Here is a 23,219-nt window from a genome sequence, read left to right as displayed (position 1 = left end):
CATCTGTCAGCAGAACCAATTCGTCTCCCCTGGTCACCCCATCATCAGTTGATGCAATCTAAGAAATGGTCAACAATGGCACATTTACACATTATGGCAATCTCCATGTAATTTATACCCGATAATGTCTGTCAGCTACTATGATTGTACCATACCTGAAATGCTTTGTGAATGCCACTACAGATGCTAGTCTGGCCTTCTGCTACTTTAGGCAAGTTGGCGATAAGGTTTATCCTCCTGGCTTTATCAGAAATATGCACCAAGCCACTCTTGTTCAAAGCGATGCTGTTAAAGGATGTAATTGCCATGAAAGTTCCAGTACGAACACCATTCATAATGAAAGTTTCTGTAGCTTGTTTCAGCTTCAAGAAACGGTTTTCCTGAAACATGCAAATTCATATCAAATGATGCATTCAGGAAATTATGGAAAATTTTAATAAAACACCCCGCAATTAAACTCAGAGAGGATTTTTTTTCTTTTTTTTTAAAGCATGTCATGTGACGAAACAGATCAACATGAAAATTCTAAACTTATACTTACTTTGAACATGCTGCCTGAATTGTCCATCACTAAGATGATAACTCGCCGGGAACTCTGAACCAAGTTGAAATGAGGTACAGTTGATGAGATTTCTCTCGGTTTGTTTCTATCATGAGCAAAGTCATCGGTGTTCAGCATGACTTCCCAGGAGCTGCGTAAATTGCACAGTCGATTTTGATTGTTCGGAGCTTTTGTGTTGTGTGTACTCACATTGCAGAAATCCTTGATCTGTAACAAAGTATGACAAAATGGTTGGTTACGCCAAATTGGTTTCTCTTTTAGCTGCAGAGATTGCTGCAAACTCTGAACTGACCTTTCTGTGATTGGAAAGCCCCTGTAAGAGCCAGTGTCTTGCTCCAAGTTGTGTATAAAGGAGGTAGAGAGGATGAAGTTGTTTAACTTATTCACTCATGAACATCAGAACATATATAATGTCAATCATGACATGCGAATGATATAAGGGACTTAAATCATTACAATGCTAAAAACAGTCATTCCAATATTCTTTTGTTTAAGTACTTGTACGTTTTTTTTTTGTTCTTTTTGTATGCAGAGTCAATGCTCGTGGACAAGCTATACACAGAATGGAAGAGCACATAACAGAACAAAAAGAAGAGTGGAAAGAGGGGGTCATGCAAAGAACAGCAGCAGGGAAGAGAGAAAATAGGAGACTTGACACTTGGAAGAAGAAAGGACATTGGGAAAAATGAGAGCAAGGTGAGGAGGAGGAGGAGGACATGGGTGAATTAGAAGGGCACTCGGTAGAGCACATACCTCTGCCACGTAATGCCTGAGAGTAAAGAAGAGGAGCGTTAAGACGGTAGTAAGGCAGGGGACTTTTACTCAGAGTAGTTAATGCATGGAATGGTCTCCCTTGAAAGATGGTGGCAGCAGAAACAGGAGATAAGTTTAAATTAGAATTAGATAGGTACCTGGAAGTTATGGAGATAGAGGGGTATGGGGATGCTGATAAGACTTTTAGGTAGTTTGAACATTGATGGGTGATTGTGTGCATGTGTACGGAGTGCTGTTGGTGGGGGTCTTGTCAAGGGGGGTTATGTGGTTGATGTTGTGTGTTCTTACCCAAGCCCATGCCTCCTCCCCTGAGGGGAAGAAAAAAAAAACTACAAAAAACCCAAAAAACAAAACAAACAAACAAAAATATTTATTTCATTAATTAAAAACTTTTTTTGTATTTCTTCCTTGGATCTTGTGTAGATGGGTTGGTGTGGTGTTCGCACAGGCATGATGGGCTGAATGGCCTCCACCTGTGTTAGATTTCCTTGTAACTTGGAAATCCTTTCTACCCAGTCTCATGGCTCTTCCATGAGCTGACATGTTGAATATAAATGCCAACGTTTTGTTATTTTTCAGTATCTTACGATAATTTGAGAAGTGTCTGTTTGTTTGACTTTTATGAATTCCAGAACTGCTGGACAGAACAAGTTGAAAGTTGGTCGTTGTACTAAGGGGGTGTGCATGGGAAGGTCTAAGGCTGCAAAAAAAGAGGTTAATAGTCATGGGGGAGGCTCCAGTGGGACGTTGGTGTTAAAAGTTGTACTAAACTAAAACGTCAATTGTGGGAGAATTATCCTGTCTGTAAGTAATAGTTCTTCACTGGTAAATCTAAAATATATCTAGCCCTCTGTCAACAAAAAACACTCGATAGTCTAAACACAGTATTTGTGAGTGACAACATAATCTGTGGATGGCGATGTCATTAACACCAACACAATAGTCATCCTCCCTCACCCCGACTTACTCTCTTTATTGTATGTATCCTCAGTATTCCTCAATGACCAATTTATCATCATCTATTACAGCGCGTGCGCTGTATACAATTGCACCGAGTTTGAAATGTCCCCGGCATCGTCTACCACGTCCCCGGTGGGTCCGGTGTCCCCCCCCCCCCACGTGTCTCAAGACAGCCAATGACGGCCGTCCGGTAGATGCAGTGCGTAACCCCGACGGAAATGGCGACAATTGACGGAAATACCCGAGTATTTCAATGGAAATTTGTGAAACTAATGTGTTATACATGTGAAAACCATTTAATTTATTGCTTGACGGGAAAAAAACCAAGAAACGCTCCCCTCATGAACGAACGAACGAACAAAAGACGTCATTTCCGTCCACCATGGCATTCGCGCCGAACGCAGAAAGCTAAGTTCTTCTTATGCCATCATTCTCTTTAATATTAGCCATAAACAAGTGTTTCGTCATGCATTAGTAGTTGAAATTTACTTACAACAAGAACGAAAAAATAATCTCCTCAGATTCAACAAGAACGAAAAAAAACCCGAAAACATCACGTGCAGGACAAGACCAATCGAGCTGAAGGAAACGATACTGTAACTGCACTGCTCCTGATTGGTCAAAGGACACCACGTGTGTTGTGTGGGCGGTGTTATGCACGAGGATTCCAGGCTAAGTTCTTCTTATGCCATCATTCTCTTTAATATCAGCCATAAACAAGTGTTTCGTCATGCATTAGTAGTTGAAATTTACTTACAATCATTCTTTTGCGGCCTCCTGCCATGCTGTATCGAACGATTTCAATCCTTCTGTTATATATATATATATATATATATATATATATATATATATATATATATATATATATATATATATATATATATATATATATATATATATATATATTTTAATATTTTTATATATAAAGCTTCGAGTTGATGACATATATATATATATATATATATATATATATATATATATATATATATATATATATATATATATATATATATATATATATATATATATATATGGTGCTTATCACAATAATAACAAGATTTTTACATTTCAAATATTAAGTACGCTTTTTAATTGTTTTTCAACTGAAAAAGCATAAATTGCATATTTTAACATTAGTGTACTCATTTGATTCACCACACGCGCTGTATTGAAGGATTTCACTTGTTTAGTTTTGCACTGTTCTATCAATTTACTTTTTGTAACCTGTGTGCCAGTAAACTTACATCACATCCTTAAACCTGCTATCCTTACATCGCATCCTTAAACCTGCTATCCTTACATCGCATCCTTAAACCTTCCTACAATTTCCTCTGCTTATGAAGTACTGCTTCCCACTGTTTTCCTTTTGCCCCATTTCATCTGTTGATAACTTTCCTTCTATGGAGATTCTCTTCCAAGAAGCCTTGATCCCTGCATATTAAAAAAGAAATTTGCATGTACTGTTGTGATATTGCTCCTCAATTAAATCAATAAATATAAACAAGGTTTATTTCAAATGTTGGGCTATGGGAATTGTTTCTTGTAATATTCTGTATCTTATTCCTCAAACACTTCAATGCCATTCAGAAAATAAGTGGATGAAATGCTTGATAAACCAGAACGGTACTCGTAGAATGCAGTCTCACTTCACACATTCATTCCGACCAAAAATACCATTATTAACTGAACACTCTAAGATTATGGCCCAATGCTATAATGGCCCATATACTCCGATTATTCATGCACCCAATTACATCACATAGTTTCTTGGCATGGGTTATGCGCCTCATGAATTTAGTTCTTCACTCACATCAGGTCATAGATCAGATATACATTGCCTATAGAAAGTCTACACCCCCTTTCAAAAATTTTACCTTTTGTTGCCTTATAGCCTGGAGTTAATTAATTTTCGCTTAAATGCAAAACGTTATGTTTGGCACAAACCCAACACAGCACATCACCCAAAGAACACCATCCCTACTGTGAAGCATGGTGGTGGCAGCATCATGTTATAGGGATGTTTCTCATCAGCAGGGACTGGGGCACTTGTCATGATCGAAGGGAAAATGGATTGAGCATACAAAAAAATCTGCAGAGGAAAACCTGCTGCCCTCTGTAAGAAAGCTGAAATTGGGACGGAAGTTCACCTTTCAGCATGACAACGACCCGAAGCACACAGCTAAAGCTACACTGGAGTGGCTAAGGAACAAAAAGATAACTGTCCTTGAGTGGCCCAGTGAGAGCCCCAACCATAATCCAATAAAAACTGTTTATGTGACATGACTTTAAGATTGCTGTTCATCAACATCATCAACACTCCCCATGCAACTTGACTGGGCTTGAACAGTTTTGTCCAGAAGAATGGGCAAATATTGCCAAATCAAGGTGTGCAAAGTTGGTAGAGACCAATCCCAACAGACTCACAGCTGTAATTGCTGTCAAAGTTGCTTACACCAAGTAATAACTCAGGGGGGTGGACACTTATCCAAGTACGATATTCTAGTTTTGAATTTTTAATTAATTTTCTGAAATTTGTAGAATTGGTTTTTCACTTGGAAGTTGTGGGTTACGATATGTAAGTAAAGGTGGGAAAAGTCTGATTTAATAGAATTTAATTCCAGGCTATAAGGCAACAAAAAAGAAAAATTTTGAAAGGGGGTGTGGACTTTTTATAGGCACTATAAGTAGCTTCAGATTTTTTGGATAAGGATTTCAAATCAACCAATTATGGATGGAATACTACTTCACTGATGACATCATCGTTTATCACCTTATATACCCCATTAGGAAGTCGATTATATCTGCCAACTTTCAATTTTTTTCGTCGAGCAGTTTCGTAGAAAATGTCAAAAACTTTTTCTTTTAATTCCAATGTGGCTGCCATACCATGTGACCTTTGACGTCATAAATTTAATTATTCACTCACATTTGGTCATAGATCAGATTTATGAAGTTTCAGAATTTTGGATCAGCATTTCAATTCTACCAATTATGGCTGGAATACCACTTCACTGATGATGTCATCGTTATCACCGTATAAACCACACCATGGGGAGGTTTTTTTGTTTTTTTGTATACATTATCGAGGCTCGTATGAGAGCTAACACACAACGCACAGCAAGGGGGGACATGAGACAAGAGGGGCGGGAGTGGGAAGGACAAAACAGCAGGGAACAGAGATATTAGTTGATCTTTGGAAGGGAGAGGGATGGTGCGGGGAACACGGGGTATACAAGATGGACATTACAGGGACTTTCAGGAAGGAAGCAGGGAATTTGAAGGAGGTGGGCTTGGGTAGATTAACGGGGGTAGAAAAGATGGAGGATTTGGATGGGGGATGATAAGAGGTGGTGGTGAACAGCTGTTTTGAAGGCCTGGAGGGAAGAATGGGAATGAATAGAGTGAGGGAGTTTATTCCAAAGGCGGGAAAAAAGAAGAATGAAAGAGTGAAGGTGAGCAGGAGTCGTGATTTGGAAGCTTTACCAGAAGGAGGTTGTTGGCGGACCTTGAGCGCCCTGCGGAAATATGGTGGGGACAAATCGCAGAGAGAGCAGAGGGGCGAGGCTGGAAAGGAGATGGTAGAAAACAGGAAGACCACTGACCTGCCTGCGGTGAGAGAGAGTGAGAGGCCCAAAGACTCAGCCCCATTGCGGGAGATGCCAATGATCCGAAATGCCTTGGTTTCCACAGTGTAAAGCCGAGAAAGGTGGGAGGCAGGAGCACCAGCCCAGAGAGGAGAGCAGTACTCCATGAGGCTGTGGACGAAAGCTTTGTAAGTGGTTAGGAGCTCAGGTGGGCCGAGTAAGGACTTTGCACGACGGAGGATTCCCAGTCGGCGACTGGCTTTGGAGGCCAAGTTTGAAATCTGTGAGAACCAGAAGCTTGAAAGAAAGGACTTCTTCCAGAGGATTGTTGAGAAAGTGGATGGGGTTTTTCTAAATGGTCCTTTCAGAGAGACATAGTGAGAGTGTGAGATTTGTCCGGATTGAAAGACATGTTTCACGTGTTGAACCAGTTTGTGATTTTACCCAGATCTGCAGTGAGCGAAGAAGCTGCTACTTGTCGGTCTGAGGGATGACAGAGGGTGGAGTCATCAGCAAACAGAAAAAGAGGATTTTCCAGAGTTGGAGAGATCATTGATGAAAACCAGAAAAAGAACAGGTCCCAGAACACTGCATTGAGGAACTCCAGCCTGGACAGGAAGAGGATATGAAGGAACTCCATTTGGGGCCACATGTTGACTGTGACAGGAGAGGAAGTCTGTGAGCCATGAGTGGAGATAGCCTTGGATACCATTGTAAGAGAGTTTGGTGAGCAGGGCAGGGTGACAGTCCGTGTCAAAAGCACACGATATGTCTTGGGATATGGCTCTGATTTCATGTCCGGCATTGAGGACTTCCATCCATTGTTGGGAGAGCAGAAGCAGCATATTCAGGGTAGAGTGACCTGGTCTGAAACCAAATTGATGATCGGAAATCAGGCCATTGGAGAAGAGGAAGGATTTAATGTATGAAGTGATGATGGATTCCATAACCTTGCTGATGATTGGGAGAAGGCTGATTGGTCTGTAGTTGCAGGGATCTGTTTTTGCACCGTTTTTGTGCAGGGCGGTAATGTTTGCTGATTTCCAAGCAGATGGCAGATGACCTTGAGCAAATGAGAGGGTGAATAGAACAGAGAGAGGGTGAGCAAGAGCAGAGGAGCAGGTTTTTAGGACACGAGGGCTGATGCCGTCTGGACCGGTTGCAGAATCTGACTCGAGGTTTGACAGCAAGCTCTCCACCTAGTCAGGAGAAAAGGACACATAGTCCAGGGACAATTGGGTGCGACTGGGTAAGGTGGGTGGAGTAAGCCATGGGTTTTGGACACAAGATTTTGATGCAAACACCGAGTTTAGGCATTCAGCCTTTTCACGTGTGGTGTCAGCAGTGCGGCCATTTTAGGTAAGGGAGGGGATGGAGGGGGAACATACACCAGAAACAGATTTGATTCGATGCCACCAGGATTTGGAGGAGGGAGAGAGATTTGAAAGTTCAGACTTGAGCTTAGAAGGTAAAAGCTTCGAGTTGATGACATATGCCATTTCAATTTTTTTGTTAAGCGGTTTCAGAGAAAATTATATCCACATTTTTTTCTTCAATCCAATATGGATGCCATACTATGTGATCTATGATGTCAGAGTAAGCAATAAAATATTCTCCATGTGGAGTCTCTTCCATGTTTAAAGTTTCGCTTTGATTGGACAAGTGGTTGCAGAGAAAAATAATTTTAAAGCGAAATATACAGAAATGCACACGCACTGCAATGGTCTGCATCCTCTTCAGGATGAGAATAAATACATCACTCTGGCTCTTTAAGCCAGGTTTAAAGAAGCTTACAATATGGCAACTGTGTGGTGGCAATGCAATAAACAATGTAATGCCGACGTAGATTCTCAAATCAATTTTTTTAAGGATGGGTGTTATCCAAAAGATTTCTGTAGTGTGCTTTCAATTTCAACATACCCCGCTAATCCGATAATGGCTCATTATGGAAACCTTGGTCGTCAGTGTCTCTTTGGCTACTGGAATACATGTAGCTTCTGGCAATCCTGTTTGATTGTTCACCCAGCAGGGCTTCAGTTTGCATCTCTTCAATGAACAGTCCAGCATTTTCCAGGGAATGTCTTCACTACACCTGAAATAAACAGTTCAGTGAGAGAATGTGTGTGTGGATCCTTTATTTGAAGATACTAGAACAGATGAAAAATTCACCTCATTGGACCTCAATAATGAAACAAAGATCCAAAGACAGAGTTGCAAACTTTGTCTTCAGGTGTAAGTATTGTTATATATTGGCTTAAAAATAAAAACATTGTTTCAAGCTATCACAAAATTCTAATTATTTCTTGATGGTAAAATTTATGCAAACTTGTCAGATTGTAAAGCTAATTTCAGTTCAGACCAACAAAACATTTCATCACGTCATATTTGCAAGCTATTTCCAGGTCGGCTATGCACTCCTAACCGCTGAATGGAAAGAGTTGAAACACCAATTCTAAAAAAAGAAAAACAAATTTATTTCAAGCTATCACAAAATTACAACAAGAAAAATAGCAATCAGAGATTGCAGACTCTCGCCAGGACTTGTTTTGTGTGACGTTTGTGCACTGGTGAGTTACATAATTAATAAGAGACATCATTCGAAGTGTCACTTTAAAACTGCTGGTAGTGATAACTGGGTACAAAGATGCTTTGATGCAACCCTGCTTTGATTGGACACCTGACCCTGACCCATGACGTTCTTAAAATTATTATTCAATTTAATTTAGAATGGGATGAAAATTAATTCAATTCAAATCAAATGGAAGACGAAATAGGTACATCGTCAACCTGCCAAGACCTTAGAATATGCTTTTTAAAAGTTTTGATGGCATCGCTTGTTGATTTTTGGCCAATGGGTTCAAATGTAAGACCATACCATGGGGTCTCAGAATCATCCATTCGCCAACCCGATTTTTGACCTTCAAGGTCAAATTTTCAAGGTCAACGGTCAAATGGGTGCAAAAAAAATTTTCCCCCAAAATTGTCCAGAATAATGTGTTTTAGCATTTAAAAGCCTTAAATAACCAAAAAAAACCAACAGTAATTTCAGTATTTTACCATTTATTGACTAAATTTATAGGAAAACATGAAGATATATGAACCAAAAATGTCGAATATCTCCATAATGGTTGAAATGACAGAAAACGCATGAAAAGTCTTTATAAACCAGTTTCAAATACAGTGTAGACCGCTTATAAGAATCACTTCGGGCCGGCCTGGTTTGATTCTTACAAGCGGTCGATTCTCATAGGCGATCTAGGCGTACGCCGGTCAGAAATCATAATGCCTATGGTTGGGATTGCTGATAACGTGTGAAGGATGATGAAACCCTATGTCTTGAGTTCTAGGTCACGTGTATTGGGTAAAAGGGCCCAAGCCTCATTTTGCTCTGGGCCCCTACCCTTCCCTCCTTGACTGCACCGTTGCTGTCTTTTACTGCTAGTCGGTCACTTTGCTGAAGGCAACACAATTCCTGGCCTGCTCAAGCAACTGCTTGTTTCGCCTTCTGATTTTAGCTAACGCACAGAAAAGTAAGCAGAAAAATCCAATTCTCACCTTTTCTCCTGGAAGAGCGTCGTAAGCCACCAGCAGTTGCTTTTTGTCACAGATGGACATCGCTTTTCGCTTCTTACCCGTCGAGGACATAATTTTTAGGGATAAACCGAACCTAACACACTTTTATACACGAGAAAATGACTGTGGATTTTCCAGAAAGACCAAGCAACAGAATGGATGAATGAGACATGCAAACTGTCCAATGGAATCATCGGTATCACAAGGAACGACACAGCCAGAGACAAGTTTTGCACAACTTGGTGTGAACGCTCCAGGATATCAGATGAAACAAAGCGTCTCTTTGCTCTCGTGGACAGCAATGAAGAGGAACGTTTCTCCACCCGTAAAGACCACTTCAGATCGCAAAGAGACCAAGACGAATCTTCTGTGTTAAGGATCAAGGAACAGTTTGAACGTTTCGACATGACAAAGAAGACATGTTTCGAGGTGTTCTGTCTAGATAAGGCAGGAATGTCAAGCTTGCAAAACCACTCTGAACTTGTTTCCCTTGCCACCAATGATGCTGCCACCAAGGAGATAACAGAAAGCCTGCTGAATGTGGAAGAGAAAGGGAAGAAGTTGGTTATAGAAAATATCAAGACCAGACTGGTCACAGCTGAAACTCCATTCTATGGTAATTTGAAGCGCCAAAATTGTCCAACATTTGCGACACTTTACAAGGTCCCAATTGGAAAGACAGAGAAAGTCAAAGTCAAGGAGGTTGAGGGAGATCGAACCCTCCTGCATAGGCTTTTGAATGCATCAAAAGCTGGACGTGAGGTGGATATGGGCGAAGTCCTGCAGCATGAATTGTCAAATGTTCCTCTTTCACTGGCACAGAGAAACCAAAAGATGAGAAGTACTCCCAAAAATGCAATGCTGTCAGTCCTTACTGAAGGAATGGAACTTGCAGAAGAGATTCCAATTTCTCAAGCAAGAACGTTCTACTTTATCGATGGTCATGCCCTGGTCCAAGCATTGGGTGAGCCACCTAACTGCCAGACATTCGATGAGTATGGTAAAGTGTACACGAAATCGGTATTCAGGCATTTCTCTGAAACTACATCCTGGATAGACGTAGTATTTGATCGTTATCAGACTTCTTCAACTTCAATAAAGTCTGGTACTCGAGATAAGCGTGCAGGAAAAATGAAACCGATTCGGAAGGTTATCAACCGTGGGGATTTAAGATTTCCAAAGCAATGGAACAGTTTCATAGCTTCGACAGAAAACAAAGAGGACCTTGCTAACTTTCTGAGTCAAAAGCTTGTTGAACATGGAAAGGCTGGCCAGGAGGTTGTTGTGGGAGGTATTGAAGAAGGGGCACAGTCTTCAGTCTGTGGCCATGTTGTAAACCTTAAAGCAAATCATGAGGAGGCGGACACACGTCTCATTTTGCTCGCACTGGAGGCCATAAGCTGTGGATATGAAAGGATCGTTGTACAATGCAGGGATACAGACGTCCTCCTCCTGCTCCTTTTTTTCCTTGGAGACCAGTCAGCAGATGTGTGGATGAAGAGTGGAACAAGCAAATCAACCAAACTCTACCACATAAATGCTATAGCACAGACCTTTCCTCAAAATGTGATAAGCAATATCCTAGGTTTCCATTCCCTGACTGGATGCGACACGGTGTCATCATTTGTGGGAAACAGAAAGAAGGCATGTTGGCAGGTGTACGTACAGCATCCAGAACTTCTGCATGGTGTTGGGCGAGATGGAGCTATTGCTGATATTGAACAGTTTGTGTGTCGTGTCTACAAAACTCCAAGTTTTACCAAAGGATGCGACACTGCCAGGCTTGAAGTATTTCAGAAAGGCAAAAAAGCACTGGAAATGCTCCCACCAACAACAGATGCATTGGAACTTCACTTGAAAAGAGCAAATTTCCAAACAAAGGTGTGACTTCAAGCAGACAAGACTGAGATGGAACTTCCCACGCCAGCATCTACTGGGGCATGGAAGGAAAATGATGATGGCCAGTTACAGGTGGTGTGGATAAGAAAACCCTCCGTACCTCAGAGTTGTCAAGCATTGATATCTTGCGGGTGTAAAACACAGTGCCGTACATCTGCGTGTGGGTGCAATGGGTCAAAACAGGGGTGCATGCTGGTTTGTGCATGCTATGAAAATGGATGTCTAAATCCACACTCAATATAGCTCTAATCTTCAATGTCGTAATATGTGGTTACATAAGCCAGTTTTCAGGTTTTTAATAATTCTTAATCTCATTTAAAGCTGATGCGTTAGCTTAAAATGCTTGGGCAGCTTAGGCCTACCTTTGAAATTTCTCCAAATGAATACAGCCAAAACACAATTTATTCTCGTTTTTGAACATTTCTTATCAGAATTACTTACCGTACTATACCAAGAGTTACCATGGTCAGTGAAATACATCACTAGTACTGGACTGAAATGGTATCTTTTAGCACGATGGAATGTCCGTCAATATTTCAAGGTCAGATGCAAGTAGCCTAAATCTGAAAGTACACTCAAATAATGCAAAATGGGTGTATGTTGATGATCAAGGAGTTTACCAACCAGAATCAGAGTATTTGAAACTGGTTTGGAAAGACAATTCATGCATTTTCTGTCATTTCAACCATCGACGTTTTTGGTTCAGATTTCATGTTTTCCTATAAATTTAGTCAATAAATGGTAAAATACTGAAATTAGTTACGCTTTTTGGTTCTTTAAGGCTTTTAAATGATAGAATACATTATTCTGGACAATTTTTGGGGAAAAAAATTTTTTTTGCACCCATTTGACCTTTGACCTTGAAAATTTGACCTTAAAGGTCAAAAATTGGTTTTGCCACCGGATGATTCTGAGACCCCATGGTATGGTCTTACATTTGAACCCATTGGCCAAAAATCAACAAGCGATGCCATCAGTACTGTTTTCAAGGGTCTTGGCAGACTGACTTACAGTCCTGCATTGGAGTAATCAGAAGGAACCCAAACAAGCAAAAATGCAAAGATAAAGTCATCAGGAAGAACCTGGATAGGATTTGCATTTCAGCTGCTACTCCTCTACCCCCAAGCACATCCAGGCACAGCCAAGTAATAAAAAATAAATAAAATAAATAAAAAGCAACAAAAATAACCCAGATCAAAAAATTAAATAATTCTGGCTGCCAGACCATGTTTCCGATCAAGTTGAAATTTAAAACATGTATTCCCCATCACTACTGGATCATAATTGTAAAGTTTCGCATTGATTGATTGAGAAATTCCAGATAAAACGTTATTTAATACTTTTCTTCAATCCAAAATGGCTGCATTCAATCCATGTGACCTATGATGTCATATTGTGAAACTATTGTTCTTCATGGATAGGCGGTCATACTTTTAAAGTATCACATCAATCTGTTTGGCTACTTCAGAGAAGAAGATTTTTGAAGGTATTTTTTTTAAACAATATGGCTGCCAAATCACGTGACTGATGACATCATCATTTTTTTCTCTGTGGACCATTTTATCCCAAGGTGACCCTCAAATTTTCAGACTGATCAGATGAAGTGTTCCACAATATGCAATTATGACATCATAACTTCTGCACCTATGACATCATTATAAAAACACGTATTTCCCATGAGGAGTATTTGCCATATGCCGAGTTTCAATTTTCTCCTTGGTGCAGTTTCAGATTTACAGGTCCAATTTTTTTCTATTTTTCCAACATGGCTGCCACAGCACGTGACCGATGACGTCATAATTATTAATATAACATTCTACTTGAATAGTCACCTCTGGTGAAAATTGTCTCAATCCGACAAGCAGTTGCGGAAAAAAACCCACTAAAGTTCTGTGCAGACAAACAAACAGAGAGACAGACAGATGGACCCAAATGCAATAACTTTGAACTTTCATGGACCCTCTCCTTCGGCGTGGGTAATTACATATTGATGGTAAAATTAATGCAGACTTGTCAAATTGTAAAGTTAATTTAAGTTCAGATCAACAAAATATTTCATCATATTTACCTCCACTACCGAAGGCGGATGAAGATTGTTTTCATCCCTGTTTGTCTGCCTGTCAGCAGGATATCTCAAAGCGTTATGGCCGGATTCGGACAAAATTTAGTGGACAGGTTGGGAGTGTGAGAAGGACGAATTGATACAATTTTGGTGAAGAACTGGGTCCAGATCCAGATGTGAGAATTAAAAATTTTTTTAAAGTGATTCTTCACCATTGAGAGATCAGGCCAAAAACAATATACAGTACTGCATAGCATGATATTTCAAACAGTTGTGGATAGATGACAAAACTTGGTTCATGAGTTGTTTAGGAACAAGCAGATTAGATTTTGGTTCATGTCTGGATCCAGATCCGGCCTATCTGTGGGGTACAAAATGTAAACTGTTCGGCCTGGCGGAGGTATGCCGTATGCACTCTCCTGAGTGCTGTTCCAGTTAATGACTGTGTTGACCTTGAGAAAGTGCTGAAAATCATTTTATGTTGGAGGGAGATGGGGGAAAGGGGGGGGCGTCAGGGCAAATAGAAAACCTTTGAGTATGGGCAAGCCACTGAGCATCAGGCTACTCATTAAAATGTAAAATTTCATGAGTTTCAAAGTTTGAAACTAACTTGCCTTCCAATTCATTTTAGCCGTGCGTGATCTTTCAAACATGGCATCCTTCGGAGTGCATCTTATGCATTCTCACTTTCATGCATACACTTGGAAACAAAAATATTCCAGAAAATGTTTACAATGCTCTGATCAGTCATTATTTTTTATCTGTAAGAGAAAAACTATTTCTGCACGTCATTCCTCAAAGTTACATGTCGTTAAATGATTCAAATGATTGTATTGTACCTGACAAATTCCAAGGAACCTGATGGCGAGGTGTAAAAAGGTTGAATGTTATCATATTCATCAAAAAGACCCCAGCGCAAGTGTGCCCATTGATGGACGATGCTGCGTTCTGGGGAAATATATAATCTGTTATCATGATAAATCAATTCCCGAATCATTCTAATTCATCACCAGCAAATAATTTAACAACAGTATAATCATCATTACTCATGTAATCACAGTAATGCATGATGAAAATCATTGTCATTATTTATTAACAATGTCATTATGGCAATGGTAATGATCATAAATAAATGATCATAAATCATTACCATCAACATAATCTATATCATAGGCTGACAAGATGCCCGAGAGGGAGGCACAGTCGCCTCGAAGCTGCCTAAGCTGTTGCGAAGAGTAGACACCATGGCCCAATTACAAATTCCTGCCCTAACTACTTCTGTGAGAGGGATGGCAAACGGCCCAGCATGACCCCAAGGCCAAGAAACTGCTTCGTCAGAACTAACGCTCTGTAACAGAGTACGGGACATGAGTCAGCCAATCTATATTATAATGCAGAATCGACACAACTTTGTGTCCCTGACGACTCGAATACAGTGCTTTTTCACTCATTCCTACATGGTCTGGCTGGTTTCTTTACAACCTTTGCATTGGAATGTTAAAAAAATAATAAAACAATTAACCTTAGTCGTCACGAATAAGGACAATTAAACCCAAATTGAGGCCCTCCCCCCAGGGAATAACAAATGAACCAAAACCATTTTATCTGAATCATAGGACGTGGAATGAGGTTGACACGTGTTCTTAAGAAACAGGAAGTGTTTATTTAACCACAAGACACATAAATGGAAAATCCGTCAAGAAACAGACGTAGCGTTAAATAAACAGCACTTGATGAAACAGAGAAGAATAAGCTCTGAGGTGCCACAGCCATACAACTCAATCACTAAAACCAGACCAGGTTTGTAAAATCAGCCCACAGTTGGTGGCACATAAGGCACTGCCCTGTCATCCCCCCACCCTATGAATAGCGGTAAGTAAATCTTGCCCACCATGGACGTGTCAATGTGAATGTGTCCTTAACTTACAGAGGCGCTCAGCTCCACAAATCATGAAGTGAGCATCAGGGCCCTCTGTGGACCTAAACACTGGAACATTGAGCTTCCACTGCACAAGACAAACCCAGTCCAGACCTGGTCCAGCATCAGGCAAGGGGGAATACCAAATCAGACGCTGTTAACCTCATCTCTAAATTGGACCAAGCCTGCCACCTCCTCCTCCCCCAATGCTAGGTGTATATCAGACAATGTCATTCTAAACATTGATCAATACATGGAATGATTTCAAATATTTACCTCGAACACACGGACCATGCCAAGCCCCTACGTTTCAATTACTTCCCTGCACCTCACACGTATTATAGGTTTTCCCAGCCATTTTCATCTTTTAGCATTCAATTTGATTGCATGATCATTCGATTTCATTTCACATTGAATGCTCCTCAATGTGATCATTCAAATATCTAAAATGTCTGCTCAATTTCATTTTCTCAGCATTTGACTTCCTTAAACCGGCAGTCAATTTAAATGTCTCATGAACTGCATTCAATAGCATTCAGGTCAGCAGCTGTTGGCATTTGAGCGTTATAATTTACGTATGTGCTTTGGAATTCACAATATGTGCTTTCAAATTTCAACCTCATGTCATTTGCAATGGCAGCCCGCTTGAGCACATTGGCTTTCCTCACCAGCCCCCATCAGGGAGTGTTGCAGTCAAATATTTATGATGTGAAGGTTATTTAAAGGCAAAACATGACTCATTAACACCATTGCGTCTTTATCTCGTTGCAAACTAGCAACATATTTCACCATGACTACAGGCTAGCATATCAAATGGTGTGTCATCATACAATGCAATACATATATATATATATATATATATATATATATATATATATATATATATATATATATATTGTTGTGGTTGACGAAATTCGCAAACCACCATTCAGGTACCTTAGGTGAGATATCTCTGTAAGTATATGTGTAGTTAGGCCCAAACCCGTTGTTTAGAGGGAATAAATGTCATTCATTCGGGCTGCGACCCTTCTAGATAGCCGTTTTTCTTTTACTATCTTTATTTTGGACCAGCCGCCATTACTACCATCACAACCACCACCAACCACGTCTCAACAGCCATCACACAACAACCACCAACCGCAACGCCGCTTCACAACAACAGCCACGACCCTTGCCGTCACATCTCGCTCTAGCAACCATCGCATCACCGCCATTCCCGCGCCGCTTGTGGGCGCCGATCCTGGACTCGTGCAGGGCGCGCACCGAGCAGCGGGTGCAGAAACACCAGCCTTTCCGAAGAAATCGGATCAAAAATGACTCACGCCCACTTCTGTTCCGTCCTATCAGCGAGCATGGGGCGATTTGGCCCCGCCTCCAGGTGCGTCGGAGTAATATCGCTATATGCAGATTCATGGATCAAAAAGCATTCACGCCCACTTTTCCTCTGTCCAATGGGGAGCCAGCCAGAGGTAAAGGGTCGAAGGTGAAGGAGCGAGGCCCCGGGGGCTATAAAGGGCCGCGTTCGCTCGCCAAAAAGGCAGTTGAGTTGGAAAGCAGTTGAGTTGGAAAGAAGTTGAGTTGGAAAGCAGTCGAGTTGGAAAGAAGTTGAGTTGGGAAGAGTCGGAGTAAAGTAGGAGTCAGTCAAGGAGAGTTGAGTTGGGAGGAGTTGAGTTGGGAAGAGCCAGTCAAGAGAAGAGTCGGAGAAAGCAGTTGGACGGAGCTGTGGAGAGTGGGAGAGTTGGAGAGGTGGCGGCGGCGGCGAAGGCAGTCGAGAGGGCGCTCGTGTCAGAGTCGGGGAGCTGCGGAGAGGGGAGGCCGATAACGCGACCGAGGTCGCGGTGGAGACGCTCGTCGCGGGACCCGAACCAGCGAGATATCCTCATCCCCCCAAGCATCAACAACCCCCTCCTGTTTCCCCCCGCGCTGAGATAGTGCGAGAAGGGGGCCCCGTTCCCACCCCATACCAGGCAGTCCCAGCGAGACCCGCGGAGTCGGGGCGCCACCGCCATTTTGCGGCTCATCACCAGACGGATAGGCTCGACGCGGTCTCGGCCCCAGGCCCGTCTGCCCCCCTCATCGTGGAGGGTGGTACCTTTTTCTTTTGCTTTGAGTATATGTGTTGTCGGCGCCGTCTGTGAAGTAAAACTGTTTAAGTGTTGCCGTGTGCTCGGTAGTCGGTGGTAGATCTGCATTGTGTTTTGCTTTTACATTTGCTTTTTGTGCATTATTGTGTATTTCTTCTTCTTTTACATTTGCTTTTGGTGTATAATTGTATATGTGTGCTATCCGTGTGCCATCGCGAAATAAATGTGCTCTATGTTGAACTGTTTCTCCCGTTTCGCTTCGTCTTTTCTCTAATTGTATCTCCATCTTACTTCACGTAAAGGGTTGGTCGTGGGCTAAAACGCCCGATAATTAATCGAACCGTCCAGGTTGACGATAACACCGCTCGGTTATCCCGATAGTACGGAACGGGTCGCTTAAAGTGGCCCGTGTCCGAAGTCGACCTGCGGCGAGGTGCGATCGCCCGGTCTACCCTCCGTGTGGGTACTTAGGTAGGTCGAATTTGGCGAGCAACCCTATCCCACGCGGGGGGCCGATTGGCACGATCGTGGTGAGGCCGAAAGGCCCACCCGTGACTAGTTCCCGGCGTTTGTCCGAGAGGGTCACGACGGGATTGTCCGTCCGGTGGGCGACGTGCCGCGATTCGAGTTACGTGGCCGTTCGCACGCCGGCGGGCGCGAATCCGCAACACTGGTGTCAGGTCGTGCGATATAAACTCATCGCCCTCCTCGCGGCACTGGTATCGGAGAACGGGAAAACGGGCTCTCCTGTCTCCAGCTAAATTCACGGGAATCGGTCCAGGGGTGAGAGGAGCGACCCCCGATTCCCTCCAAATTACGAGCGAGCTAAATTAACCCTTTACGAGAAATAAGATGGCGTCTCAAGGCGAGCGGGAGCCGGGGGTATTAGAAATGGATGTAGAATGTGTAGAATCCATGGTCCAGGATGAAAACCCCGAGCAGGAAATGTTGGTTGTGCAGGAACACGAACTCGCCCAACTGAACCCAGAGCCCGAAATAGGTGCGGCGGCGGCCGCGGTGTATGACACCTCCCTCCCCCCTCCGCCAAAACCCCCCGATCCTTGCCGAATCGGCTCACCCAAGCGCACCCGACATGGCCCGGCTATGCGCCATGCTGGCAGGAATCAGTGGGGAAATGCACGAAATGAAAACGAGGATGGATGCGAATACACAACAAATGAACGAAAAAATGGATGCGAATACACAACAAATGAACGAAAAAATGGATGCGAATACACAACAAATGAACGAAATAAAAAGCATGAACGAAAAGATGGAAACAAACATGAAGGAAGAAACGAAAAAGCTGCGGGGTGAGACGCAGAACATGGGCCGAAGCCTGCAGGCGGGCATGAAGGCAGTAACCGGGGAGCTTAAAATGGCGACGCCACGTGTGGGAGCGAACGAGCTGGGAGGGAGTGCAACGGCTGTCGGGCCCGCGGTGGAGGCGGGTAAGGACAAAATAATTCGGGGGACGTGTTGGGCGAGGGTCGTGACGGAAAAAGTGACGGTAACCGAGAGGGACAAACTAATTGGGGTGACGGAGACGTGCACGAGGGAGATAACAAGGGAAGAGACGGAAATAATAGTTGAGACAAGGGAGGTAAAGACTGAGTTGGCAGAGACACGGGAGATGGGAACGATAGAGGGAAGACTACACGATGAAGACGGGGTAAGTGACGCACACACACACACGGAGGTAGTGGAGGATAATGGGGGTGAGCTCGCGGACTGGGTAGAGACCCGGTGCGAGCAGTTGGATGGCCTCCTCCAGGAACGAGGGGAGGGAGTATGCCCCCTTGAGGAGAGTCACGACCAGGTGAGTTCGGTCGTGCTTTGCGAGGTCGAAGGGAGGAGTGCTGTGGACAGGTGCACGGAGAGCTTGGGGGGTATAGAGGCCCCGGAGACCCTTGTGGGGACACGAATCCCCAGTGTGGTTGTCCCTGTGTGTGTGGTGCAAGGTGTGAGTGCGTCCCCGTGTGTGGATGAAACCGCCAGTATGGATGAGACACCGCGGGCGAGTTCCCCCGCGTGTGTGAGTGAGACACCGCGGGCGAGTTCCCCCGCCTGTGTGAGTGAGACACGGTGTGTGAGTGAGACACTGCGGGCGAGTTCCCCCGCCTGTGTGAGTGAGACACGGTGTGTGAGTGAGACACCGCGGGCGAGTGCCCCCGCGTGTGTGAGTGGTGTAGTGGCAAGTGTGCCAAAGGGCGTGCTTCCCAGCATGCCGTGTGTGGATGAGGCACCGTGTGTGAGTGTCGCCATGTGTGTGAGTGAAACGGCCAGTATGAGTGAGGCACCGCGGGCGAGTGCCCCCGCGTGTGTGAGTGGTATGGTTTGTGTGAGGGAAATGGCACGAGTGAGTGGAAGGCCGCGAGTGAGTGGAGCCACGTGTGCGAGGGAGGTGGTATGCGTGAGAGAGACAGCGTGTGCAAGGTCGTTGTGTGTAAGGGAGATGTCGGTCGGCATGTGTGAACATGCAGCCGCGTCTCCCGGTGTGAGTTTAATGGTGAGGTGTGTTAGCGTCGTAACACGCGGGAGTGCGTGTGTTGAATGGCGACGACGACGGCGACAGAAGAAAGAAAGCCGAGTAGCGGCTGTAGTTGTTTCGGGGACCATGCCGGGTTCACCCAGCAGTGAGCACGAGGTCCGTGCTGTGCAACGCACGAGGCCCCCACGTGCTCGCTTGCGAGAGTGAAGTCCCGGTCCGGAAACGCACGCGGTGGATTTGCCGATCCCGCGGACGGACAAAGTTTAGGCAGGATTATGGATTTGGACCGGACGGATTCTCCACGCGATCGTGCGTGTTAAGCTCCAACGGGCAAAGCACATGTGTTCGCGTGGGGAACCCCTCGAGACGTGGGGCTTGTGTTTTTTTTATGCGCACGGTGACGTCATGGCTGCACGCGGGGTTGGAATCCGGCAGGAGGGGTATCCCTGCCGGATGGTACCGTCCAAGGAGGGACGAGGTACACGTGCAGCTGCATGACGTCACAGGCAGGTGCAAAGTGCGCGAGCTGTGAGTTACCGCGCTGGTGCTGCGCAATTAGAAAAAAAAAAAAACAGCAAGCCTCACTTTCGGGTGCACAGGATTCCTGGGCAAGGGGTGGAAGACCCCCTTGACCAGGGCACAGGATGGAAACTAGTTAGGGGGAAGGGTTAGCTTAGCTAGACCGGCTCCATGGGGCAGGGGTAAGTCCTCATGGGGCCCGTGGAATGGATTAGTTAGAGGGATTGTAGCCAGATTTAGGTTGGGAAATAAAATGATTTTTTTATTTAGGAGACAGTGACAGACTTGTGGATGTGTAGCGGGGACGTAGCTTAGCTACGTAGTGTTAAAAGGAACGTGCTTTAGTTTAAGGGATGACGTGGGAGCACGAGTTAGTTAGGGGAGGTAGTTAGAAAGATGGCAGAGTTCAGTGGTGTGTGTGTTGAAGAGAGTTGGTGAGTGAAGTGGAAGCCTGTGCTTGGTGAGTGAGTGAGGTCAGCGGGTCTGTGTGAGTGGAGCGAATGGGGAATGCATGGTGCGATGAGTGATTGGGGGGAGGAGTGACTCCCGCCCAAGGGACCCCGGGGTCAGTGTAGAGTGAGTTAGGGGGTTAGTCAAATTTACAAAATGGAGGTCGTTTTGTTGTTGGTGGGAGTGTAGGCTCGAAACCCATTTGGAGGGGTGTAGGAGCCCTGTTGACGGGCTGGAAGCGTGGCTGCGAAAGGTGAGTATCGCTGAGTGGGTACCCCGGGCACCAGGCTAGTCGGCCGCGGTAGGCCAACGGCCCATGGGGGGCCGGGATAGCGTAGTGGGCACGGGTGCGCCTGCTTGGTACGGGGGCCCGGAGCACCATTTGCCGCGTGGGCAGTGTTGTGGGCACGGGTGACCCTCGGAAAGGGGCCTGGGAAGCCAGCCTGCCACATGTGCGTTTCAGGGGAGGTGCCATGGGGGGCACTCCCCGGTGTTTAGGGAGCTGGTAGGCTCGGAGGCAGTGTAGTGCCCGGGGGTGCCATCGTCGGAGAATCGGCAGAGGGTCGTGCCTGCCAAAGGGAGCCACGTGTCCCAGCCATGAGACCGTGTGAGGGCACGGAGAGAAAATTGGGGGGCGAGGCCCGAAATTGTGAGGACACCAACACAGGCGACGGGAATCTGGGTTGTTAGAACCAATAGTTTAAGCGAGAGGCGCTTGTTGAAAGCCCCGGGGTAGTTTAACAGTTAAATGGATAGGGTAGATTAGGAAGTATACCCCTCCGCACCATCCATCCCCTCGCTCTCGTTGTGGGCCGCTGGACCCACTTTGGTTATAGATCGCTGAACTCTGGGGAGGCCATCCTGAGGCTTTGTTGGGCCTCGACACAGGGCGTTAGCTCTCCCTTGTTCCCCTCCGGGAAGGGAACGTAGGGGTTGGGAGTAGGCTAGGTGACAGGATAGGTTAGCCGAACAAGGACAGTACAGGTGGTTAGGGGACGATTTATAGTGGGGAAGTAAAAAAAAAAAAAAAAGTTGGGGCTAAATTGGGTTTTACAAATTAAGGGAGTGGGTATGTACAGTGACAGGCAAAGGCGATAGGTGGGAGGGAGACAGGTAGGTAGGTCCGAGCCCACCTTCCGAGTGGCCAGCACCACCGCACTCCCTCCACCAACCTCCACTGAACGGCAAAGGCTGGCCAGCTTCATCTGCTGGCTGCGTTGCTGCAAGGCAAAGGCCGGCCCACTTCATCGGCAGCTGTTGTTTTGCTGCAAGGCCTGTACTGGCCGGATTGTCTGCAGCTGCTGTGCTTCAAGGCCTGTGCCGGCCAGTTCATCTGCCGGCTGTGTTTGCCTGCAACGGCCTGGTTCTGCAGGCTGTGTTTGCCTGCTGCCTTTGCCATGCCATGCCATGCCCACTGCCCACGTTCACCAGCCCCATTCAATTTTGCTTTGCCCCCCCCCTGTTCAATTCCATGCGCGCCGGGGTCATCGTAAAAGCAACAGTTTGCAAGCTGCGAGAACTGCCCTGTTGGCAGCTACAACACGGGCCTGCAGGGGCGGCCCGTGCACCGTGTTTGCGTCCATCCATTCATCCATCCATTCGTTGTGTTCATTGCGTGTGCCACTTGAGCTGGCACGGAGACTGCGTTTGTGCAGCCCATGCACCGTTGTGGTTCACTGCGTTCAGTTAAAAAGGGAAGGCCTTGGACTGCGAGTGAGCAGCCGGCCACATTCCCCATCACCTGCATTGTTTGAGCCAGAGACTGCATGCGAGCAGCCTGGCTCCCTGCAAACTGCTTTCTTTTTGCAGAGTTCATTGATCCTGGGCCATGGTTTAGTGTAAAATTTGTAAGTTAAGGTAAGATGTACTGTAAATATGAGTGCGCCCCCGGCATGTCTGTCCTTGCGCCGGCAATTTTATTTAAGTCGTCCGTGTGAGTGAGTTTGTTTAGGTAGTTACTCAGCCCTCAGGTTTTTTATTTTGGGGACACGAATACCATGAATGTCGCACTCAAGGATCCGTAGGTAAAATGTACTAGGGGAAAACTACACATGATGGCACACGAAAATTTGACGACTCGGGACGAGTCTGTAAAAAGGGGAGGGGGTAGTGTTGTGGTTGCCGAAATTCGCAAACCACCATTCAGGTCCCTTAGGTGAGATATCTCTGTAAGTATATGTGTAGTTAGGCCCAAACCCGTTGTTTCGAGGGAATAAATGTCATTCATTCGGGCTGCGACCCTTCTAGATAGCCGTTTTTCTTTTACTATCTTTATTTTGGACCAGCCGCCATTACTACCATCACAACCACCACCAACCACGTCTCAACAGCCATCACACAACA

The 23,219-nt window shown here is 44.9% G+C and overlaps 1 protein-coding gene across 1 annotated transcript in view; it reads right to left on the bottom strand.

Annotated features, from left to right (window-relative positions):
* Positions 1-23,219, bottom strand: part of LOC147023093 (calcium-activated chloride channel regulator 1-like) — an 88,769-nt gene that overhangs the window by 26,491 nt on the left and 39,059 nt on the right. Inside the window, exons 4-8 of the mRNA XM_085888124.1 lie at positions 14,254-14,362; positions 7,801-7,972; positions 542-769; positions 156-380; positions 1-58 (exon numbers count right to left, since the gene is read on the bottom strand). The exon at positions 1-58 is cut by the window's left edge and continues 120 nt beyond it. Coding sequence (XP_085744250.1) covers positions 1-58; positions 156-380; positions 542-769; positions 7,801-7,972; positions 14,254-14,362 — 792 coding nt within the window. The remainder of the gene's footprint in view (positions 59-155; positions 381-541; positions 770-7,800; positions 7,973-14,253; positions 14,363-23,219) is intronic.

Source organism: Eptatretus burgeri, chromosome 7, assembly GCF_056783735.1.
Source record: "Eptatretus burgeri isolate ZD-2024b chromosome 7, Ebu_testis_v1, whole genome shotgun sequence".
In the NCBI taxonomy this organism is placed as follows: Eukaryota; Metazoa; Chordata; class Myxini; order Myxiniformes; family Myxinidae; genus Eptatretus; species Eptatretus burgeri.
The sequence above is the reverse complement of the archived record's forward strand: the minus strand, read 5'-3'. Positions and strand labels throughout refer to the sequence as shown.